We start from the raw sequence: 21,276 nt of genomic DNA, 5'->3' as shown, positions 1-21,276 counted from the left end.
CGTGGTTTCGTTTTATTTTCATTTTCCCCCTAAATGTGGGTTTGATCACAGTTGTCGAAAAGCCAGATTTTGTAATGAAATGGCAGAGGCGATGCTTTTTCCACAATACAGAATCACTGTGGCTGAAAATGTGTTATTCGTGATAGCATGAATTCTCCCCAACTCTCCACTGCCTGCCTACCACTCCTCTGTCCCCAAGTCAGGTTACAAGAATGCCAAGTTTTTGTCTCACCAGGCAATATATTTTGCCGTTTTTTTTAAAATCATTAACAATTAATTTTCAGTGTAGGTTGGACTGTTTCCATTGTCTACCTCAATGGATTTTACAAACTAGAAATATTACTTCTGGAAAGGAGGGAAAGCAAAGAGAGAGAATGGCAGGGACAAAGTGAGGGATAAAAAGAAAGGAGGGGGAGAGGGAGACCACAGATGTAATTTAGAGAAAGAGACAGAAAGCGAAGACATAAATTGGCAAACCCCAACAAAATGAGGAGAAGGAAAGAAAAGAGATGTAGTTAACAGGTTCACCCCAAAAAAGAAAAACAACAAAATAGAAATACATGCAAGCAGTGGGGAAGAGGATAAGGAGGTAGGAACCGATACTAACAAAGGACTGGCTTTGGTCTTAAGAGACACAGAGGTAAAGCTACTCTGGAAAGCACTGGTAGAGGCTCCCTCTCCTGCCTTTGACACCATTTTTAAAGGGGTCTCATCTCACACTAGCTCTTGGTAGGTGCTGGGAATCACCACCTAGATTTCCCAGCTCCCTGCCCTCTTAAAGTCTCTAATCTGTGACCCACACATTGACTTTATGATTCCAAAATTGTCACTGGGAGACCCCGGGTAAAATTCAAAATCTAGGGGAAAAGGTTCTGATCTGTCCAGAGATTGCATTCTAGAATGCTGGGTGGGAGCCTGGATTCAAAACAGTCCTCTGAGATAACTGATTCTAAGGAGGCCTCTTCTGGACACTCACGTTCACCCACCGTGTAAGTGCTCACATGCCCATGGGGATGAACAGGGAGGGACATCTGGTCCTGTGGAAGCCAAGGGGACGGGTTGTGTGTCTCTCCAAGTTTGTCCTCTTTGGCCTGGAGTGTCCTACTGTAGTATTTGACATTGGCACATGACTCTAAGTGGCTTCATAAAGACAGGGAGACCAGAGAATTTCAGGTGTAGTATAGGCTGGCTCAGACTTTTTGTGAAAAGCCAGAAAGGGAAGAAATGTGAGGCTGGTCATCTGGGTTGGAAAGGATTAAGTTAAAGTTTTATAGGTAGCATGGTCGTTAGCAAGCTCTCCCCATGAGTGGCGCTTAAAGACTGAGAAAGAAGTAAATGGATATCCACTCCCTGCTTAGCATAGTGGCCCCCTGGGGTCGCCCTTCGGATTGGGGCCACAGAGGGGTTATCCCCCCCCACACACACACACTTAGTGTTAGCTGCTGCTCCTCAGAAGGGTAGCAACTGGGTCCTATGTGGATCGCCGGTGGGACTTAGATCTCCGCGAAACCCTTAGGGGTTTCTCTTGTTCTGGGTATTCTAGCGAGAGAAATGGCCAAGTGGGAGTCCCTGCTGTCCGCTCCTTCATGCGGCAGAGCACGGGTGGATGCACAAATCTTCGCTGGCAGAGCCCAGGATGCCCTGGAGACCCGGCGAACTCGTTCAAGGACTCACCATGCAGGAACCGGGAGCAAGCAGGTGACCGGACCCTGCCAGGCCTCTCCCGCCCGTCCTTGTACCAACCAACCCCTCTGGGCGGAAATCTCTCCTGCCCTTCCTCCCCGGCCTCAGCGTGAGCTGAAGCTGGGGTCAGTTGGCGGCCAGTGCCCTCAGGGCCCCCGCGATCTGTGGCAGGAGGGTGAAAACCCTCAGTCGCCCCCCCCCCTCCCTCCATTTCCCACCTCCCTGCCCCAGCTGGGAGCGAGAGGTGAATAGGGAGGCCGGGGCTCAGCGAACATTGGTTTCCTAACCCACCGTCTGGGCGCTTAATGGCGCTTCTGGTCAGATCCTCGGGAGGGACAATCATGGGGGCCATCCCTAATCAATCGTGAATAACGAATAAGCGCATCGACCGTCCTAATGAGGCCCCACGGTGGTCTCCGTAAAGCAGAACCATTAGCTTCTTCGGCGCCTGCGTTTCCAAGCTCCCCGTCCCCGTCCCCCAACCCCCCATTTCTTAGTTCTCTCTCCCCGGCCGGAGTCGCCTGGGGGACCTGAGCGCCAGCGCTAGCTGGAGCCGAGGGCGACGATCGGAGGACTCGGCTGGCACCGGCCACCTTGGCGCTCCCCTGGCGCCTCTCGCCGCGGGGCCGACCAGGACGCACGAACGGCTCCAGAGTCCGAGCGGGAAGTGCGGGAACCGGCGCACGGCTGGGCCCGGAGCGCGGGCCGCTTTCGAGTCCCGGTGCTGAATTTCCTACTCCGCTCCGGCCTCTCCCCATTCAGCCGGTTATTGTGTCCCTGGCCCGGCGCCGGTGTTCTGGTCTTTCGCTCATCCCCCTCCACCCCCCACCCCGGCTTGTGTTCCATTCTTCCCCGCCCGAGCTTGCGGGGTGCACGGGCCTGTGCCCCAGCAAACCGGGCTCCCCCCACCCCGGGGTAGACCTCCTCCTCCTCCCCCACCCAGGTCGCCCCCCCCTCTCCCCACCGCCTGCCCCTCGACCCCAGGGGCCGGACGCCTGGGTCCTGGGGCTCTGGGTCTCCGCGCCTGGGCTCGGCTTGCGGGCAGGGGGTGGGCAGGACTTGCGCGGTGTCCCCGCTGCAGTTAGTGATTTTCAGGGAGTGTCAGTCGGAGTGAATGAGAATCACCGGGGCGCGTGGCTGGCGGCGCCCTGTCCCCCCCGCCCGGGCGCGCCTCGGGGCAGGCCCAGGTGTGGAGAGGCCGCGAGCCCTATTTCCGCCCACTCCTCATCTCACCATTCTCCGGGCGCCCCAGCTAGGGTGGGGATCGCAGGGTCATTGAGGGGGTGGGTGGTGGTGGGGTGCACACATATTAGGGGGAAAAGGGGATAATGGCAGAAGGTAACAGAGGTGGATTTATCCTGCAGGTCGAGGGGTGCTGATTGGTGGGGAGAGGAAGGGGAGTCTCGACTTGGTTTGGGGGAGCCCCCGGACACCGGTGTCCGCGGGGGGGGGGAGCTGCCGCGCCAGTCTCTTCCCCTCCCCTTCCCCTCTCTGCAAACACCCTGAAGGAATGAGGTCACGTGGGTGAGTAGTGGGCGGGACCTACTCTCGTCTGGAGGAAAAAAGCCATTTTGTCCCCCCCCCTCCGGTCCCTCCCCGCCCCCCGCGTCCCCTCCCCTCCCCTCTTCTCCCTCCCACCCCAAGCCGCTCTCACAAACTCCTTTCTTAGCGTAGGGTGCTCCCCTCCCGCCGCCCGAGCGAGCGACGCGGCTGCGGCCCCCCCCCCCCCCTTCCTTTCTTCCTCCCTCTCTCCCTCTTTTTATCTTTCTCTTCTTTCTTTTTACCCTCCCCTCCCTTCCTTCCCTCCCTCCCTCCCACCCCCCCTCCCCGAGACCCGCCGGACCCCGGACCCAGGTAAGCGGCCGCGGACTCGCGCGTCCTTCCCTTCCCCTACCCTGGAACCATCTGAGGATGGGTTCGGTAAGGGGGGGTCCTCTCCATCCTTCTCCCCGCAATCCCCTGTGGGAGGGGGGCGCCCGAGCGGGGCCTGCCGTCCGCCCCCGGCCCGCCCCGCCGGCCCCTGTCCAGGCTCGCGCGGTCCGCCTTTCTCCCCCCCCTTTTTTTTCTGTCCCTTTTTCTCTTTCCTCCCTTCCAAGATGGCCGAAGTGGATTCCCCCTCTGAACGATTTGGCGTCTCCCGCGACCACCGCCTCTTTGTGCAGCAACCCCCCTGGTAGACCTTGCTCCCGAGGTAGCGAGGGAGGAGGGTCCCGGTGGCCATGAGGGCTTTGGAGGCTCGCGTGGGGGGGGGGTCTCGGCCCGCGTCTCCCCCCCCCCGTGCCGGGGCTGCCCCCTGGCTCCAGCAGATCTGCCCCTTTCGGGCTGGGCAGGGGTCACCTCTCCCGTGGGGGTAAGGGCGACGCGGGCGCGCGGGGGTCCGGGCAGGGGGCGCCCCTCTGGCCCGGGGGTCCCCGTCCTCCCGGCACCTCCCCCAGCGGCCCCTAGCTCGGGTCCCCGGGCGGGGCGCCCCGCCCCCTCCCCGAGCCACCTCGGCGCAGCTCTTTCCCGACACCCCTCTTGGGGCCCCGCCGAAAGTTTGGCTCTCAGGAAGGAGGGAGTGGCCACCGGGTCACTCGGGTGCCTGATCGTTTGACCCGGGTTCAGCCGAGGCTGAGGAGGTGCATTTATCCGCTATTTTCCCTCCACCAGCCAGGCCAGGGTGGGGAGGGGGGGAGGTCTTTACCCCTGGGGACCCCAGCCTCCCATCCCTTCCCCACACCTAGGCCCTCCTGCTGCTAGCCCGGGGGAGGCTGGGTTTGGAGGCTTGCAGACATCCCCTGCCCCGCCTCTCTCCGCGGGACGCCCCCTAAACCCTTCCTTTCCTTCCCCCAACACCCCCCTTCCATCTGCCCTGAATTGCTCCCGATGTCGTGAGGGAGGAGGAGGTAGGGTTTGAAGTTTAAAGATGTAGAGGTGTTACCCGGAGTTTTCTCGGGGTCTTTGTCTCTCCAAGTCCCCCCCCCCAAACATCAGCGCCACCCTTCAGGCTGCCTCAGTCTCTCCCGGGGACCCTCTCTCTGGGGGAGGGCGTCTCTAGGTTGTCTTTCACTGTCCTGAGCTTCCTGCTCTGGGCCTCTTGCAGTTTGTGGTATTCCTGAAGCTCATTTTTCCCCTTCTTCTCCTGTCTGCTGCGAGGTGGTATGATCTGGAGGAACAGAAAGCCACTTCTCTTGTAGCTTTTTGGTGGAGAGGTTCCCAGGGGTTCCCCTGGTTTGACGACTCTGAAATGTGTTTGGAATGAGGCAGGAAACAGACTCCAGGGTCCAGACCATGCTTAGCCAAGTAGGGCTCAAGTTGAAGTCTTGGGAGGTAAGCAGGAAGGGGCCTCTCTGCTGCCCCTGGCCTCCCTAAGATCTTGGTTGGTGGAGCTGTTGCCATGGGAATGGAGAGAGCCCGAACAGGAAGAGGTTATATCTTTGTGCAGGTCAGATGCCCACCACAGGTTCTCCAGCCTCTGGCTCTACAGTGGGGTTGGGAGCTGAACTGCTTTGTTGCTGGAAGAGTTATAATTTACTCTGGGAGCAACCAGGGGTGCACAAAAGGCTAGTGTGTTGGCAGCTCTGGTTTCAGGCGGGGAAGTGATGGGGTGGGTGGAAATGGTTTGTGCATCTGTCAAGTGTGGGCCTGGCTTGAATCTGGCTGAGTATGTGGTAGGGTGTGTCTGGCCAAGTGTCTGTCTGGCGTGCTTGTTATCACATTTATCTGGCCTGGTGTGTTGTGTGAAAGATGAAGGGGGCGTGTCTGGCTCTGTGCAGTGCGTTGTTCAGTGTGTATACTTGGGGTTTTTGTCTTTGTTTTGACCTTAGGAAGCTGAGAGACGGGGGAAGCCGAGCTATAGGAGGCTGAAGGCTTTTTCCATGCTGGGGACCTGTGCCAACACCGAGGAACAGGGAAAGCTGAGAGGTTCACAGTATCCCAGAGCAGAACCCCATGGTCCTAAACACAAATGTTCAACTCACAGGCTTGCATGAAGTTGGGTCCATGAAGCAGTCTGCAGACCCCAGAGCTAAGTTTTACCACTGTGCTCTCCGGCTGGCTTTGCTTCCATGCAGCCTCCATTCCCCATTCTGTACCATGGAAATGGTAATAGGTGATTAAGCTCTGGCTATTCTTCCTCCTTCACCATAGTCATGTTTCGGCCAGACTGTGACTTCCTTAAGAAAGCCCACAAAGTGGTTATTGCCAGTCCAGGCAGCTGCCCTTCTACCTTTCTCCCAGTAGGTCTCCATGAAGTCATTTCCTCTAGGCTTCTTAGTTCCTTAGGTGAATGAGAGTCCCGCCTCATGCCCTGGATGCCCAAGGAACAGGATGCAGGCAGATTCTTGTCCTGGGATGGCCACTGCTTTGCTATTGTGACCTTTAGTTTACTTCTGAATTTCTTTTTTTTGGGGTGGGGGTGGGGGTGGGGGTCTGGTCATGGGGCCTGAACTCTGGGCCTGGGCGCTGTCCCTCAGCTCTTCAACTCAAGGCGAGCTCTCTACCGCTTGAGCCACAGCTTCACTTGAATGTCTTCATTTGTAAAATTAGAAGGTAGGACACATGCTTGTTTGCTTTTTTTTTTTTTTGCCAGTCCTGGGGCTGGGCACTGACCCTGAGCCTCTCTGTGCTCAAGGCTAGAGCTCTACCACTTGAGCCACAGCTCTACTTCCGGCTTTTTGGTGGTTAGAGATAAGAATTTTGTGGAGATTACAGATGTGAGCCACCAGTACCTGGCTTAAGAGGCTTTTAATACCCTATCCTATCCTATTCTATCTACCTGTGCTAGTCTAAGCATCGAGATGTGACCTTAAGTGGCGCTCCCTGAGTCCTGGATATTACCTAGTGAGCAGGCCTCCCTGGTTTCATTTGGAAGAAAGGCAGGGCAGAGTACTGTAGCTGGCAGCCCAGGAAGTGGCCCAGGGACTTCTAGGTTACCAAAGGCCAGCTCCTCCATAGGGGAAAACGAAGAGTGAGAGGCCTACATAGTGAGTCAACTTGTCAGGACTTGGTGCTAGATACTAATCAACAATCTCTTTTCCTACCTGGGGGCTGGGGGCTGGGACAGAAGATGGAAAAGACCTGGCCTTGGCTAGGGGAGACTTTGTACTCCACTGGGAGGTCATAGTTGAGATTGGTCTTTCAATCTCCCTCCCTATCTCCATTCAAGCCACTTCTCAATTCCCCCATTTCTGCATCTGTGTGTGTGTGAGAGAGAGAGAGAGAAAGAGGGAGAGAGAGAGAGAGAGAGGGCTTGAACTCACAGCCTGGCACTGTCCCTGAGCTCTTTTGCTCAAGTCTAGCACTCTACTACTTTGAGCCACAGCACCACTTCCCATTTTCTAGTGGTTAACTGGAGATAAAGAGTCTCACAGATTTTCTTGCCAGAGCTGGCTTCGAACCACAATCCTCAGATCTCAGCCTCCTGAGTGGTTAGGATTCCAGGCATGAGCCATCAGCACAGAGCTATTTCTGCTTTTTGAGCCCTTGTGTTTCCCACTCTTTTCTTCCTCAGCTCTCCCCTTCAGCAGTGGCAGCTGGACATCACAGCCATTTCATCTGAGGGAGGGCTGGGTATCTGATGTGGGGCCCCAGGCCTGAGCCTGGGGAGGGGATGCTCTGGCAGAATCCAGCTCCTGTTTATAGTTGCTCTTGGAACCTGCTGGCAAGGCCTGCAGGTAACCATGGCAATCAGGTAAGGAGCCAATCAGTGCTCCTCTCCACCCTCAACCCCAGAGATGGCTTTCTGAGGCCCTTGGGGATTGGGAGGGGGAGCAGAGAGGTTTCTTCCTCAAAGAGGACACAGGAGCATTTCATTCAGTAAGCAGCTCTTTGCCTTCCTTTGCCCTGCTCCCAGAAAGGGGCTTGGGGGCTGATCTTGGTCTGAATTCTCATCCATGCAGGGAAGGAGAAAAGCGAGGGTGGGGCAGTGAGATCCTGTGTGTCTTAAAAAGCTAGTGTCTGTTTTTCAAACACAGAGGGTGTGAATGAAGTGGCTAAGGTGGTGTGAAGCGCCTGCAGCCTGCAGTTTGTGTTTGTGTGTGTGTGTGCGCGCATGCGTGCTTGCGCACATGCACCTATGCCTGTGTATGGTAGGGAGATGAGTGTTGTGTGGGCATGTGTGTGCATAGAAGAGAAGTGGGGCATTGTGTATGTATATGTGTGAAAGAAATAGAGTATTGTGCACACATATAGGAGAGATGAGCAGTGTGAATGTGTGCACATGTGTGTGGAAGAGAGATTGAGGCATTGTGTGTGCACATGTATGCATGCACAGGTGTGTGTTGAGGAATGATGGACTGTTTTGTGTGTGTGTGGTGCACGTGTACATGTACGGGATGGACCGCTAACAGCCTGGACCCCATAGGGGATCTGAACATGTTTTATTCCTGGCTCTGCATGCACACGCACACATATGTGGGTACATCTAGACATAGACCATGCACAGGACAAGCAATTATGTGACACACCTCAGGCAGCCCAGACAGCACGTACGCATACAGTGGAGATCCCACATACTCAAAAGAGACAGCCACTTGGAGTTTGTTCTCTCCTTTGGATGGTTGTAATAATATTTGGGAATCTTGCCAGGGACAGTGTTGCTATGGAAACAACCAAACAGTGGAGTAGCCAGCAGCCTTCTGCGTAATTGTGAAGGGGAACCCACGCAGGGAGACTGGCTGAGGCCACGTTCGTCGGGTGGAACCCCTTTCTTTCCTCCAGTGGGGCTGCAAGCTTTGAGGACAGCTGCCTCTTTGGGCTGGCTCTGTGGCAGGCTTGTTTTTCTCTGTCTGTCCTGAGAGTTGGTGTCTGTCCCTTGTCTGGCCTTTATGTGTGTGTGTGTGTGTGTGTGTCTCTGGCCAGGTGCCCTGGGCCTCCATTGTTGCTTGGGTCCTGGCCAGCCTCATCTTAGGGTCTCTATAGAAACTGCTGATCCCGGCTGTGAATTTCTTATCCTAGAAAACCCAGTGTAGCGGCTTTAGAAATCTTTCTGGAAGAGAGCATAGTATGAGTGTGCTGTAAAGGAGCTATTGGGGCTTGGCCATCTTCCCTAGCCCCTCCTCTGGGCTTCTACTCTGGGAATGGGATAAGGGAGGCCCTGCTAGGCCCAGGGCAAGCCTGGGACTGACTTCTGGGCCTTGCCAACATCTAGCAGGTGCCTGAGGAACTAGAAACAGAATACTTTCTGCCCAACTTTGGCAGGCATGTAAGAGAGCTTGTGGTTTGGTGCTAGACAGCCTGTGGCCAGGTAACAGAGATGTCAGTAGGGCAGGAGATGGTGGGAAGTTGGCAGTGCCCACATGAAGAAAAGTCCAGTGTTATGCATGGAAGGGGAGGTTCTGGAATATGTGCTTGTAGGCACTGCACACCGGGCTGTGTGTCAGCACAGTGTGTGTGCAGTTCCTGAGACCAGGCAAGAGCAGTCTTTTTGCCCAGGCCACTTACTGCAGTTACCTACAGAGTCCAGGGTTGGGCCTGGGAACAGGAAGGAACTTTGTGTCCCCAGTTGGAAGCACATTAGGACCATCTTTAATATTCCCTGCCCAAGCACTAGGCCCAAAAGCCAAATGGCAGCTTCTGATGGACTTCAAGGAACTGCCAGGACACACAGCCAGAGGACACACCCCTTCCAAACTTAGGGCAGGAAGCCTGTACCCTAGGGTTTCTGGGGAAGGCTGCTTGAGGAATGAAAGGCTTTTGCCACTGGATTGAGGGAGCAGGTGTGATTTGTTCTTCCCTTTTTTATACTTTGAAGTTCAGGGCAGTGGCTTCTCTGAGTTTTCTATAATTCCTAGTACTTTATGAATGTTTGACCATATGAGTGGATCTAGGGTGGGAACAGGATTTTCAAGCCCAGGGTAGGTGGTTCACTCCTCTGATTTTAGCCACTTAGGAGGCTGAGATTTGAGGATCATGGTTCAAAGCCAGCAAGGCAGAAAAACCCATGAGACTATTAGCTCTAGTTAACCAACAAAAATCCAGAACTGGACGTATAGCTCAAATGATAGAGAATCAGCTGTGAGAAGAAAAAGCTGAGCAAGACACAAGACCCTGATTTCATGCCATAGTACAGGCACACACATACACACCCCTCTGCTTTCTTCCATAGTTTCTCCCCACACCCTCTCGGAGAGTTGGCTAATCCTTCTTCTGGTCTGACTTCTGTCTTTCCTAACCTTGCTTCTCAAAGGTTACATGGAATTCAAGCCTTGGTATTGGTTTTTTAATTTAAGCCTTGATATTGGTTTATTTATTTATTTTATTTTTGCCAGTTTTGAGGCTTGACTTCAGAGTCTGGGCACTGTCCCTGAGCTTCTTTTGCTCAAGACTAGCACTAAGACTAGCACTGACACTTAAGCACAGCACCATTCTGGTCTTTTCTGCTTATGTGGTGCTAAGGAATCGAACCCAGGGCTTCATGCATGCTTGTCTAACAAGCACTCTACCACTAAGCCAGATTCCCAGCCTGATACTGTTTTTTTTTTTTAATTGTGAAAATACTGTACAGAGGGGTTACAATTACATGAGCAAGATAATGAGTACATTTCTTGGGAGGTCCGGTCGTGGGGCCTGAACTCTGGGCCTGGGCACTGTCCCTTAGCTCTTCAGCTCAAGGCTAGCACGCTACCACTTGAGCCATAGCACCACTTCCAGCTTTTTTTTTCTGCTTATCTGGTGCTGAGGAATCGAACCCAGGGCCTCATGCATGCAAGGCAAGCGCTCTACCACTGAGCCACCTTCTCAGCCCCAATAAGTACATTTCTTTTTTTGGGGGGGGGTCTGGTCATGGGGCCTGAACTCTGGGCCTGGGTGTTGTCCCTCAGCTCTTCAGCTCAAGGCTAGCGCTCTACCACTTGAGCCACAGAGCCACTTCTGGCTTTTTTCTTTTTGCTTATGTGGTGCTGAGGAATCGAACCCAGGGCCTCTGGCATGCAAGGCATGTGCTCTACCACTGAGCCACCTTCCCAGCCCACAATAAGTACATTTCTTATCAAGCATTGTAGCCTCCTCCTTTGTTTCCCCTTCCCATCCCTTCCCATCCTTCCCGCCATACTGGTTTTTTAAAAAAGAAAGTTAGCTGGGCACCGGGGGCTCACGTCTGTAATCCTAGCTACTCAGGAGGCTGAAATCTGAGGATTGTGGTTCAAAGCCAGCCTGAGCAGGAAATTCCCTGTGAGACTCCAATTAACCACTAAAAAACCAGAAGTGGCGCTGTGGCTCAAATGGTAGGGCACTAGCTTTGAGCTGAAGAGCTGAGGGACAGCGCCCAGGCCCAGAGTTCAGGCCCCACTACCGACCAAAAAAAAAAAAGGAGTCATGGGATTGCTAGGTTTCTGATTCCACTTCCCATTTCCCAGGGTGAGCTTTCCAGTTCCCACCCCCAGCCCCGGCATCATGCATCGGACCACACGGATCAAAATTACGGAGCTGAACCCTCACCTCATGTGTGCCCTGTGTGGAGGGTACTTCATTGATGCCACCACCATCGTGGAGTGCCTGCATTCCTGTGAGCTGGGTACAGGGGTGGGCAGGTACTCAGGTGGACAGCTTCTGTGGCCAGGCACTGCCCCAGAAGGTCCAACACATAGCCCCAGTCCCAGAGTGCAAACATTGCTATGTCTACATGGTTGGTCACAACAGTAAGGTGTGTGTGCACGTGCGTGCGCGTGTGCACGAGCGCATGTGTGTGTGTGTGTGTGTGTGTATATGTGCATGCCTAAATATTTGTCCCTGGGGCTGCATCTGAAATCTGTTCTCTCTTGAATGTCTGTGTCTGAGATTCCACCCCCTCAAGATTTGGGGTTCACTTGTGACCACTCTTTTTTTGGGTCTGGTTGCAAGAGGTCAATGACCCAAGGAGGTATCCTAACAGGGCCCATCCTCCCCCACAGATGGCTGTGCACAGTGTGCAAAAAGCACATTACCCTATTGGTCCTTTGAATAGGCCTGAGCTGCCAGGACCTGGCAGAGGAATCCCTGACTCTTGAGTAGAGATATGGGGACTGGGCCTGAGCTAGGAAGGGGGTCTAACTCTCCTCTCTCCACACCCCAAGTCTGCAAAACTTGTATTGTGCGCTACCTGGAGACCAACAAATATTGCCCCATGTGTGACGTGCAGGTCCATAAAACCCGGCCACTGCTGAGTATCAGGTGGGTCCCTCACCGCCTCCTGCCTCTGCCTCTCCTCCTTCCCCTCCCCCTCCTCGCCCTCTCAGCCAGAACAGCAGGGTGGGAACCAGACCCTTCCTCTCCCTCTGGTGACATCTAGCATCTCACAGCGCGAGCAATACTAGAGGCGCGTTGACTGGACCTATGCCTGGGCGCTGGGTGTGTGGAAGGAGTGGGAAGAGGGTTGCTGAATGGGATAGGGTTGCTGACGCACCCTTGTGCATTCTTTCCTAGGTCTGACAAAACCCTTCAAGATATTGTGTACAAATTGGTCCCTGGGCTTTTTAAAGGTATTTGTGTACCCCACCTCCTCCCCCCCACTGCCCTCATTTCCAGCCTGTTCCTGTCTCACCACTTCCTCCTTCCAGATGAGATGAAACGGCGGCGGGATTTCTACGCAGCATACCCCCTGACAGAGGGTGAGTGTTCTCTAGCCAGGAGGCCTCCTCTCCCCCTCCCACCCCCCTACCCAGCCACTCCCCCGCTGGAAACTGCAGCTCAGAGGGTGGCTGGGCTCACCCTGATGGTCACATGACACCCTAGGTCTTTGGTGGGGCTCCTCATCTTCGGCCAACGCATCTGAGCTGTGTCCTTTTGCAGTCCCCAATGGCTCCAATGAGGATCGCGGGGAGGTCCTAGAGCAGGAGAAGGGGGCTCTGAGTGATGATGAGATTGTCAGCCTCTCCATCGAGTTCTATGAAGGAGTCAGGCAAGTCTGGCCCAGACATGCCTCCATCCCCTGGGAGCCCTCAGAACCTGTGTATTTGGGGATCCTGCCTGGTCCAAGGTATCTTAAGCTTCCTTCTCTCCTCCAGGGACCGGGAGGAGAAGAAGGGTCTGCTGGAGAATGGAGATGGGGACAAGGAAAAAGTGAGTGCTGGGACCTGCTTGGGAATGGGCTGTGGCTTGGGGCAGGACCTCTCACAAACGCCTTCCACCCCACCCCCCAGACAGGGGTGCGCTTCCTGCGATGCCCCGCAGCCATGACCGTCATGCATCTCGCCAAGTTCCTCCGCAACAAGATGGATGTGCCCAGCAAGTACAAGGTGGGTGCTGGGGCCTTCTCAGTGGGTGTGGATGTGGTGGTGGGAGGTGTGTGGTGATCAGCACCCCAACCATTGTTTGGGCTGGCTGGGTGTCCCCAAGGGCTGGCATGGTTGAATAACTGAGCATGGCTGAACCCACATCAGGGCAGGACCATTCGTTGAAGTCAGAGCTTGGGACAAGGGGATGTGTGTTGATACTTGTACTTGTTCACGAAGAACTGTGAAAGAGGCATGTGTGTGCAGAAATACAGGCCACCTGGCTATGGGAAGGCCAGAGGAGCTGGAGGACAACTGTGATATAGTCCCTGGTGAGCTTGTCAGAACACAGATTCTACTGCAGTCCATTCTGCATGTCTACCCAGCTCCTGGAGCTGCTGAGACTGAAGGTCCATTGGAAAGTCTGTTATACATGAAGTCAGGGTCTCTGGACTTTGGTGGGGAGGCCCTTCATGCAGCAGAGGTGACAGCTAGGGTCTAGGGGGTCCTCTCATCTTCCTCTAGGCAATCTGCAGAGAGAAGAGGGCTGGCACCCCTTCCTACTTGGTAGAGATCAGGACAACACTAGCCATCCATTGTGTAAGCCCAGAGTAATGAGGGGCCACCTGTAGTCCACTGTTTATATTGCCTCATCTGAGTTGCCAGCCTGGTGGCCTCTGCACCTGACCAGGTTCACAGTGTCTTCCCCCTTCCTCTAGGTGGAAGTCCTGTATGAGGATGAGCCCCTGAAGGAATACTACACACTCATGGACATCGCTTACATCTACCCCTGGCGGCGGGTGAGCTGGCGGGGTGGGGCGCTGTAAGGGTGAGGACAGGCAGGAAGGAGACCCCCACAGGGCCTGGTATTGGTCTGTGGCCATGAGATCACGTGGCACCTTGTGCCATCCCAGTCCGCCCCTGGGCTTGTCCAGGGTAGCCTGACAGCAGGTTAGCTTCTGAGCCATGTCTCGCTGACTTTGAGGAGAAAGGGCTCCCCTGGCCTGTCACTTGCTCAGATGTGGGATCAGATAGGGGTGGCTGCTTTCCTCATTTTGTCTCCTTCCTTCTCTGAGACTGTGTCCAGGTGTCTGACTTTTTTTGTTGGTTATGGGGCTTGAACTCAGTCTGAGCGCTGTCTCTGAGCCCTTCAGCTCAAGGCAAGTGCTCTACCACTTGAGCCACAGCACCACTTCTGATATTTTGGTGGTTAACTGGAGATAGGAGTCTTATAGACTTTGCTGCCCGGGCTGGCTTTGAACTGTGATCCTCAGATCTCAGCCTCCTGAGTAGCTAGGATTACAGGCGTGAGCCACCAGCGCCCGGCTTCTGGCTTCGTTTTTGTCTCCTGGCTCCACCAGCTCTCAGTGCTGTGGGGAAGGGTTGGGTGCCTTTAAGTTAGCCTTTCTCCTGACGAGCTCCCTCGTCTTGCCTCTCTCCTCTCAGAATGGTCCTCTCCCTCTCAAGTACCGTGTGCAACCAGCCTGCAAGCGGCTCACCCTGCCCACTGTGCCCACTCCTTCTGAGGGTACCAACACCAGTGGGGCATCAGAGTGTGAGTCAGCCAGCGACAAGGCTCCCAGCCCTGCCACCCTGCCGGCCACTTCCTCCTCCCTGCCCAGCCCTGCCACCCCCTCCCATGGATCTCCCAGCTCCCACTGCCCCCCAGCCACCCACCCTACCTCCCCTACTCCCGCTTCAGCAGCCAGTGGGGGCACCACAGCTGCCAACGGGGGCGCCTCAAACTGCCTGCAGACACCATCATCCACCAGCAGGGGGCGCAAGATGACTGTCAATGGAGCTCCGGTGGCCCCCTTAACTTGAGGAAAGGGACCCTTTCTTTTTGCAGCCACCTCCTCTTCCACTTCCTCCACTTTTTCTGGGCCCTTTTTTTCCACCTCTTCTACTTTCCCCAGCTCCTTCCATCTTAGGGATGGGAGGCGGGTTTTATAAATAAATCTATATATATATGTACATAGGAAAAACAAAATATACATACTTATTTTCTATGGACAAACCAGATTAATTTAAATGCCACAGGAATCAAACTGTGTGTGTATGTGTGTGTATGTATGTATGTGTGTGTGCGCATGTGCGCACATTGGGGAGGGGTGTTCATTTTTTAGGAGGTCTTGTATACTTTGCTCTGCTCTTTTTGGGGGTGCCTACAGTGGTCTCCAGGAGCCACTAGAGGCTCAGTAAATCCCTGCCCTATTCTCCCTCTGCTTCTCAAGGCAGATGGGGTGCTGGGGCTCCACAGCCCCCAAAGCTTTAGCATAGCTCTAGTCAGCTGGGTCTAGGACCCCTTCTGTTTATCTACCCATCTTGGCTGCTGTCCTGCTTAGTCCCTCCCATTGTTGAATGTCCAGAGAATTGCTAAGACAGTGCCTTTTACAAGTGCAGTTTGTCCCCTGGTTCTAAGGAGCAAGTGGCAAGGGAAAAGACAACTCCCTTGCTTCTTCATGCAGTGGAAACTTTGTGCAAAGAATAGATAGTTCTGTACTTTTCTTTCTTTCTTTTCTTTTCCTGTGTGGCCTTTGCTCATTTATCTTGTAGGAGAGAAGTTTCAGGCCACGGGGGCCCCAGCCCCTGAAAGTCCCTATGTAGCTTTGGCATTGTGGGTGCTTCACCCTTCCTGCCCATTCTGGTCCAGGATGGAGGGGAAGTCTCATTTGGGGCCTAAAGTAGAAGGGTGGGGTTCCCTCCAGACAAGCACAGACCCCAAGTTTTCCAAAAGACAACAGCCCTCCAGCCTTCCTCATCTCTAGCTGAGCCCAGGACAGAGATATCTAGAAGCACAAGAAAACAAAGTGCAAGCTCTGATCCTAACTACCCCCAAAGGGTCAGCAGACCACCCCTTAAGGTCAGATCCCTGCTGCCGTGGTTCTCCTCAAATGTACATGGACCAGAGGAGGCCAGACTCCACCTGTGTCAGGGGCTGGAGCCCCCGTGGTCTGTGCTTGCACCTCGTTCTGTGTCTGAGGTGCTGTGACTGTACCCTACCCCAGGACATTTGTATCTCTTGGCTTTGTAATAAATGCTGCATACTCACTGGTGCCTCGAGTTCTTTGGGGGTAGAGGGAAGGGGATAGGGTGGGTGGTCCCCTGACCTCACCAAGCCCATGGTCTCTGGGCACAGCCTGTCTTGGACACCCCACAGAATGGATCTGAACTGTCACCCCTGTAGCCCTCCAGATTCTCAGCCCAGGTCACAATTTTGAGCAGGAGACAGCTTGTATGCTTTGTCAGCAACCACAGGAACATGGCTCTGATGTGACAGGCCTTTATTGCCATCTTTCCACCAAGTGCCCACTCTTGGCTCCCCTGACTGGAGACCACAGGTCTGGACAAGCCAGCTGAGGACCCCAGAGGATCCCTTGGCCTTGTACTCTAATGTGCTTCCCCACCAAGGGCCTGCTTGTCCTGGGGGACAATCACCCTCAGACTGGGGAGCCCACTTCTGCTTTCTGAATCGGCTCACTTCTGTGGGTGCCATCACAGTATGGCGGCTTCTTGGTGGCTTTGCAGGTACAGAGGGCCACTGTGCGGGTCTCCTGGGCCTTGAACTTGAGTGGGAACAGGCCAGTGCGCTGGAAGAAGTGGGAGCCATCACAGAAAGGCTGGTGGAGGAGGAGAAAAGAGTCAAAGATCTGCCCTTCAGCAAGTCAAAGACTTGCTGGAGCGGGATCGGTCTGGGCATTAAGTGGTCTGGGCTCAGGCTCTGGTAAAAGGCCTGGGCATACTGCTCTGCCTCTGTAAAGTAGGGTAGTGAACCTGAGAGAATGAGGTAAACAGTGGTCATTGTGCATTTTCCCTATAGTGTGTATTGGGTTTTGCTTTCCAGTCAGGGCTTGAACTCAGGGCCTAGGCTTTTTTGCTCAAAGCTAGCTAGTGCTCCACTATTTGAGCCACAATTCCACTTCAGGCTTTTTTGGTGATTAACTGGAGATAAAGAGATTTATGGGGGCTGGGAAGGTGGCTCAGTGGTAGAGCGCTTGCCTTGCATGCATGAGGCCCTGGGTTCGATTCTTCAGCACCACATAAGCAAAAAGAAAAAAAGCCAGAAGTGGCACTGTGGCTCAAGTGGTAGAGCGCTAGCCTTGAGCTGAAGAGCTGAGGGACAGCGCCCAGGCCCAGAGTTCAGGCCCCATGACCAGACCCCCCCAAAAAAAAAACAAAAAAAAGTTTTATGGGGGGCTGGGAAGGTGGCTCAATGGTAGAGTGCTTGCCTTGTATACATGAGTACCTGGGTTCGATTCTTCAGCACCACATAAGCAGAAAAGGCTGGAAGTGGTCCTCTGACTCAAGTGGTAGAGTGCTAGCCTTGAGCTGAAGAGCTGAGGGACAGTGCCCAGGCCTAGAGTTCAGGCCCCGAGATCAGCAAAAAAAAGTCTTAGGGATTCTCTCCCCTCCTTCCCCCCACCCCCCAGCTGGCTTTGAACTACAATTCTCAGATCTCAGCCTCCTGAGTAGCTAGGATTTTTTTTTGTTTGTTTGTCGGTTGTGGGGCTTGAACTCTGGGCCTGGGCACTGTCCCTCAGCTCTTCAGCTCAAGGCAAGCGCTCTACCACTTGAGCTACAGCGCCACTTCCGGTTTTCTGGTGGTTTTGGAGATAGGAGTCTCACAGTCTCTCCTGCCCGGGCTGGCTTTGAACCGAAATCCTCAGATCTCAGCCTCCTGAGTAGCTAGGATTACAGGCGTGAGCCACCAGCGCCCAGCTCTGAGTAGCTAGGATTATAGGTGCAAGTCACTGGTACCTAGCTCCCTGAGCGTTTTTGCTCAAGGCCATAACTCCACTTCTGGCTGTATTAGGGCTTAATTGGAAATAAGAGTCTCATAGACTTCACTGCCCAGACTAGCTTCGAACTATCTAATCCTCAGATCTCAGCCTCCTGAGTAGCTGGGATTGCTACCAGTGCTCATTTGGTTTTGCCTTTTTTTTTTTGGTCAGTTGTGGGGCTTGAACTCAGGGCCTGGGCACTGTCCCTGAGCTCTTCTGCCCAAAGTTAGTGCTCTACCACTTTGAGCCACACCACCACTTCCAGTTTGCTGGTAGCTAATTGGAGGTAAGAGTCTCACGGACTTTCCTTCCCAGGGCTGGCTTTGAACCAGGATCCTCAGATCTCAGTCTCCTGAGTAGCTAGGATTACAGGCATGAGCCACCAGTGCCCAGCCTGGTTTAGCTGTTTTTGAGATAGGATTCATTCACTACGCTACTCAGACTGTGTAGCCTAGGCTAGATAGTCCACCTGCCTTAGCTTCCTCTGGGGCTGAGATTATAAGCATGCACTATATATCCAGGTCCAGGTATAATTTTTATTTTTTATCTAGGCAGGGCCTTCCATGACTGGAGCCACATCTCTAGCCTTTTTTGTTGTTGTTGTTTTGTTTTTAGTATTTTCAGACATAGTCTTAACTTTTTCCCAGGCTGGCCCTGGACCATAATCTTAAACTTGCCTCCCACCCAGCTGGATCAAAGGCAGTTTATTGTTGAGATAGGCTCTTGGGAATTTTTTTGTTTAGAATGGAATGAAAACCTTGATCTTCTCAATCTCCACCTCCCTTGTAGCTGGGATTACAGGTGTGAACCACAGCACTGGGCCAGGTTTTATTTTGTAATTGGCCAAATCTCCATTGGTTCATGAAAATAATTTCCTTCCCTGTGTTCCCCTCAAAAAAGTTCTCCAAGAGGGAAGGCATCTGTGGGTATCACCTTACACACTCATGGGGCTGTCCTTTCCAGCTTGGGGAAACAAAGCTTATTGTCAGGCACTGGAGACTCATGCCCGTACTAGTTACTCAGGAGAAAGAGATCTGAGGATCCTGGTTCAAAGCTAGCTCAGGCAGAAAAGTCTGTGAGACCCTTATCTCCAAGAAACCAGCAAAACACCAGAAACAGGGGAATGGTTCAATTACTAGAGTGTTAGTCTTGAACGAAAAAGCCCAAGCAAGAATGCAAGGTGGGCTGGGAATGTGGCTTAGTGGTAGAGTGCTTGCCTAGCATGCGTGAAGCCCTGGGTTTGATTCCTCAGTACTACATAAGCAAAAAAAAGCTGGAAGTGGAGCTATGGCTCACATGGTAGAGTGCTAGGCTTGAGCCAAAGAAGCTCAGGGACAGTGCTCAGGTCCTGAGTTCAAGCCGCAGGACTGGAAAAAATAGAAAGCAAAGTGCAAGGCTCTGAGTTTAAGTCCTAGCACATGCACACACAAACTGGGCCTATTACAGGCAGGAGGGGATGTCCTAAGATAACCCAGTTGACTGGCAGTGTATGCCCCATCCATCCCAGTAGTTCAAGTGGACTAGCGGAAGGAAATTGAGGCCAAAGGAGGAGAGAGGCCTGTAACTAAGGATCAGAGCTGGAGCCAAGGTCTCTTGACCTTAGGGGGGCAAGAGAAGATAGGGAGAGGAGTCAGGAGTAAAAGTCAGCAACCTGACCTAGAGAGTATGAAGCAGAGGCACAATCAGCTACCCACTCCTTCAGGCCACATTCCTCTGGCTGGTGTGCCTCTGGCATTGTGCCAACCTTGCGAAGAGCTGCTCAGAGCCCACAGCAGATTGGTGTCCAAGTGGGACTGGGAGCCACACCCATGTGGCTTGAAAGAACAGTGCTGAACTCTGCTCTGAAAGGAAAGGGTGAGGCGAAGAACCTGAGCCAGGTTCCTGCTGGAATGAAGGGCTCTGGGAAAGCAGGGAGAAGGGAGAGCCAGCATCACATTGCACAGGGGTGAGAAGACAGGAAAGTCACATCCACCGGAGAAGAGTCCTGCAAAGGGGCATGGGAAAGCTGGGTAGGATCTTCCCAGAATGGGGTCCAAGTCTTGGGAATCTCCACCAGGTGTTTCCTGGAAGGAGGAAGGCAGCTGAGGACAGCACAAAAGAAGCTCACTGTGGCTGAAACTACAACAGTGATATTCTCTCCGCCTCCTACTTCATTTCAAGGTGCTCCCATATACTTTATTTAGCTCAAGGCCAGTGCTTAGTGGCACTACCTGCAAGCTCTCCTTTTGACCCCATGCTGCCTCTACTGTCCCTCAGGTATGTGTAGAAAAAAGAGGGACACTGGGAGAGTTCTCAGAAAACGCCACCACGTTGTCCCCAACCAGCAGTGTCCATGGGAGGAATAGCAGGGCTCTCTCACCTGCTTCTTGCTGCGGCCACACACACACCACCTGTAGGTTTTCCCAGCCACCAACTCCACCTTGATGGGGATTTTCTGGGCCACCACAGGTTTTGCTGGAGTTTTAGGAAACCATCGGGCCTGTGGCAAGGGAAGATGAGGGGCTCAGGGTCAGCCCAAACCCTGCCTGTGACCTGCTCCAGTTTCTTGCTTGCCTAGTGCAATCGATAGACTTTTGGATGCTGATCAGATGCGACCTAGCCAAGACCCCTTCCCCATCACCCCAAAGGACATCCTAAGGACCTTGACCTCCAGACAGAGACACTTCAAGGGCTGACAGGCACCCAGCTTTCAGAATCCAGCTGTTTTCTTCAATCCCTTCACCCCACCTGGATGCTAAGGGGCAGGGCCCTCCCCCACACCTGGGCCTTATCAGGCAGAGCTGTCCTCAGCCCCAACTGGCCCTTGGCCCACTCCACCTCCCCTACAGCCAGTGGGGTAGCAGGAGCCCGTGCTGGAGGCTGGATGCAGGGGCTGGGGGTCCCTTCCAGGCAGGTTTCACTGCCAGGTCTGTGGAAGCAAGGAACTTGTGCCGGAAGGAAGAGGATGCCTGGAGTTCTTACCAGCCAGGAGAAGATGTGCCGCCTCTGGACCAGCATCTGCAAGGTTACACAGGAAGCATGATTTGGAAACAGAAAAAGGAATCAGTGAGGAAAGATTAAGTAACGGCATAGGTTAAAAGGGAAGCTGGGTGGGGCGAAGACAGCTCATAGCTACTCAGGAGGCTGAGATCTGAGGATCGCAGTTCGAATCCAACCCGGGAAAGGAAAGTCCGTGAGACTCTTCTATCCAATGAACTCCTCGGAAAAGGCCGGAAGTGGCGCAGGGCTAGCCCTCGAGCGGATAAAGCTGAGATAGCAGCGCCCAGGCCCTGAGTTCAAGTCCCAACCGACAAGAAAAGGAAGTGGAGGGAGACGAGAGGGTTAGAAAAAGGGGCTCGGGGCACCAGCAGCCGGCTCCGGGCACCAGCGGGCGCCTGCTCGGGGAAGGCTGCGGAGGGACACGCCGCAGCCGCACGCCGAGAGCAGGCGGCCCGGCCCCCGGCGGCGGGGCCCGGGAACGCCAGCCAGGGGGCGGGGTCTGGGCCGGGCCTGGATGGGAGGGAGGACAGTGAATGGAGAGGGGTCTGGGAGTCCCCGCGGAGGAGCGGCGCTCACCCCGGCGCCGCGCAAGTCCATCCTCCGCAGGCCGCTGCGGCTCCCCGCGTCCGCCCTCCGGGTCTCTCCGCTCGCCCCGCCCCGCCCGG

At 54.2% G+C, this 21,276-nt stretch overlaps 2 protein-coding genes across 4 annotated transcripts; one reads left to right on the top strand and one right to left on the bottom strand.

Moving 5' to 3' along the window:
- The first annotated feature begins 3,504 nt into the window (after positions 1-3,504).
- Positions 3,505-15,902, top strand: Pcgf2 (polycomb group ring finger 2). 3 transcript variants are annotated; one of them, XM_013036041.1, is made up of 10 exons: positions 3,505-3,537; positions 11,019-11,167; positions 11,715-11,811; positions 12,064-12,119; positions 12,198-12,248; positions 12,430-12,538; positions 12,645-12,699; positions 12,780-12,875; positions 13,571-13,651; positions 14,298-15,902. In XM_013036041.1, exons 2-10 carry the CDS (start codon positions 11,056-11,058, stop codon positions 14,673-14,675), a joined length of 1,035 nt encoding a protein of 344 aa, XP_012891495.1. In that variant the 5' UTR covers positions 3,505-3,537; positions 11,019-11,055; the 3' UTR covers positions 14,676-15,902. The 3 variants fall into 3 exon arrangements, with proteins under 3 accessions (XP_012891495.1, XP_012891484.1, XP_012891486.1); XM_013036030.1 differs by having other exon boundaries at positions 12,373-12,538; XM_013036032.1 differs by lacking the exon at positions 3,505-3,537 and adding an exon at positions 3,781-3,856 and having other exon boundaries at positions 12,373-12,538.
- Positions 15,903-16,118: 216 nt separating this feature from the next.
- Cisd3 (CDGSH iron sulfur domain 3) lies at positions 16,119-21,262 on the bottom strand. Its single transcript, XM_013037864.1, has 4 exons — positions 21,188-21,262; positions 20,594-20,629; positions 19,992-20,111; positions 16,119-16,471 (listed from the first exon to the last, which is right to left on the bottom strand). Exons 1-4 carry the CDS (start codon positions 21,206-21,208, stop codon positions 16,292-16,294), a joined length of 357 nt encoding a protein of 118 aa, XP_012893318.1. The 5' UTR covers positions 21,209-21,262; the 3' UTR covers positions 16,119-16,291.
- Between the last annotated feature and the right edge of the window lie 14 nt (positions 21,263-21,276).

This window comes from Dipodomys ordii, unplaced genomic scaffold (genome assembly GCF_000151885.1).
Source record: "Dipodomys ordii isolate 6190 unplaced genomic scaffold, Dord_2.0 Scaffold7, whole genome shotgun sequence".
NCBI classification, from domain to species: domain Eukaryota; kingdom Metazoa; phylum Chordata; class Mammalia; order Rodentia; family Heteromyidae; genus Dipodomys; species Dipodomys ordii.
The sequence above is the reverse complement of the archived record's forward strand: the minus strand, read 5'-3'. Positions and strand labels throughout refer to the sequence as shown.

Bases quoted from the DNA above. Each gene is read 5' to 3' on its own strand.
- Pcgf2 (XM_013036030.1), top strand. From the start codon at position 11,056: ATGCATCGGACCACACGGATCAAAATTACGGAGCTGAACCCTCACCTC. The intron at 11,812-12,063 runs GTGGGTCCCTCA...ATTCTTTCCTAG, and splicing joins CGGCCACTGCTGAGTATCAG to GTCTGACAAAACCCTTCAAG. The intron at 12,120-12,197 runs GTATTTGTGTAC...TCCTCCTTCCAG, and splicing joins GGTCCCTGGGCTTTTTAAAG to ATGAGATGAAACGGCGGCGG.
- Cisd3 (XM_013037864.1), bottom strand. From the start codon at position 21,208: ATGGACTTGCGCGGCGCCGGG. The intron at 20,630-21,187 runs GTGAGCGCCGCT...GTAACCTTGCAG, and splicing joins TGGACTTGCGCGGCGCCGGG to ATGCTGGTCCAGAGGCGGCA. The intron at 20,112-20,593 runs GTAAGAACTCCA...CCCTTGCCACAG, and splicing joins GGCACATCTTCTCCTGGCTG to GCCCGATGGTTTCCTAAAAC.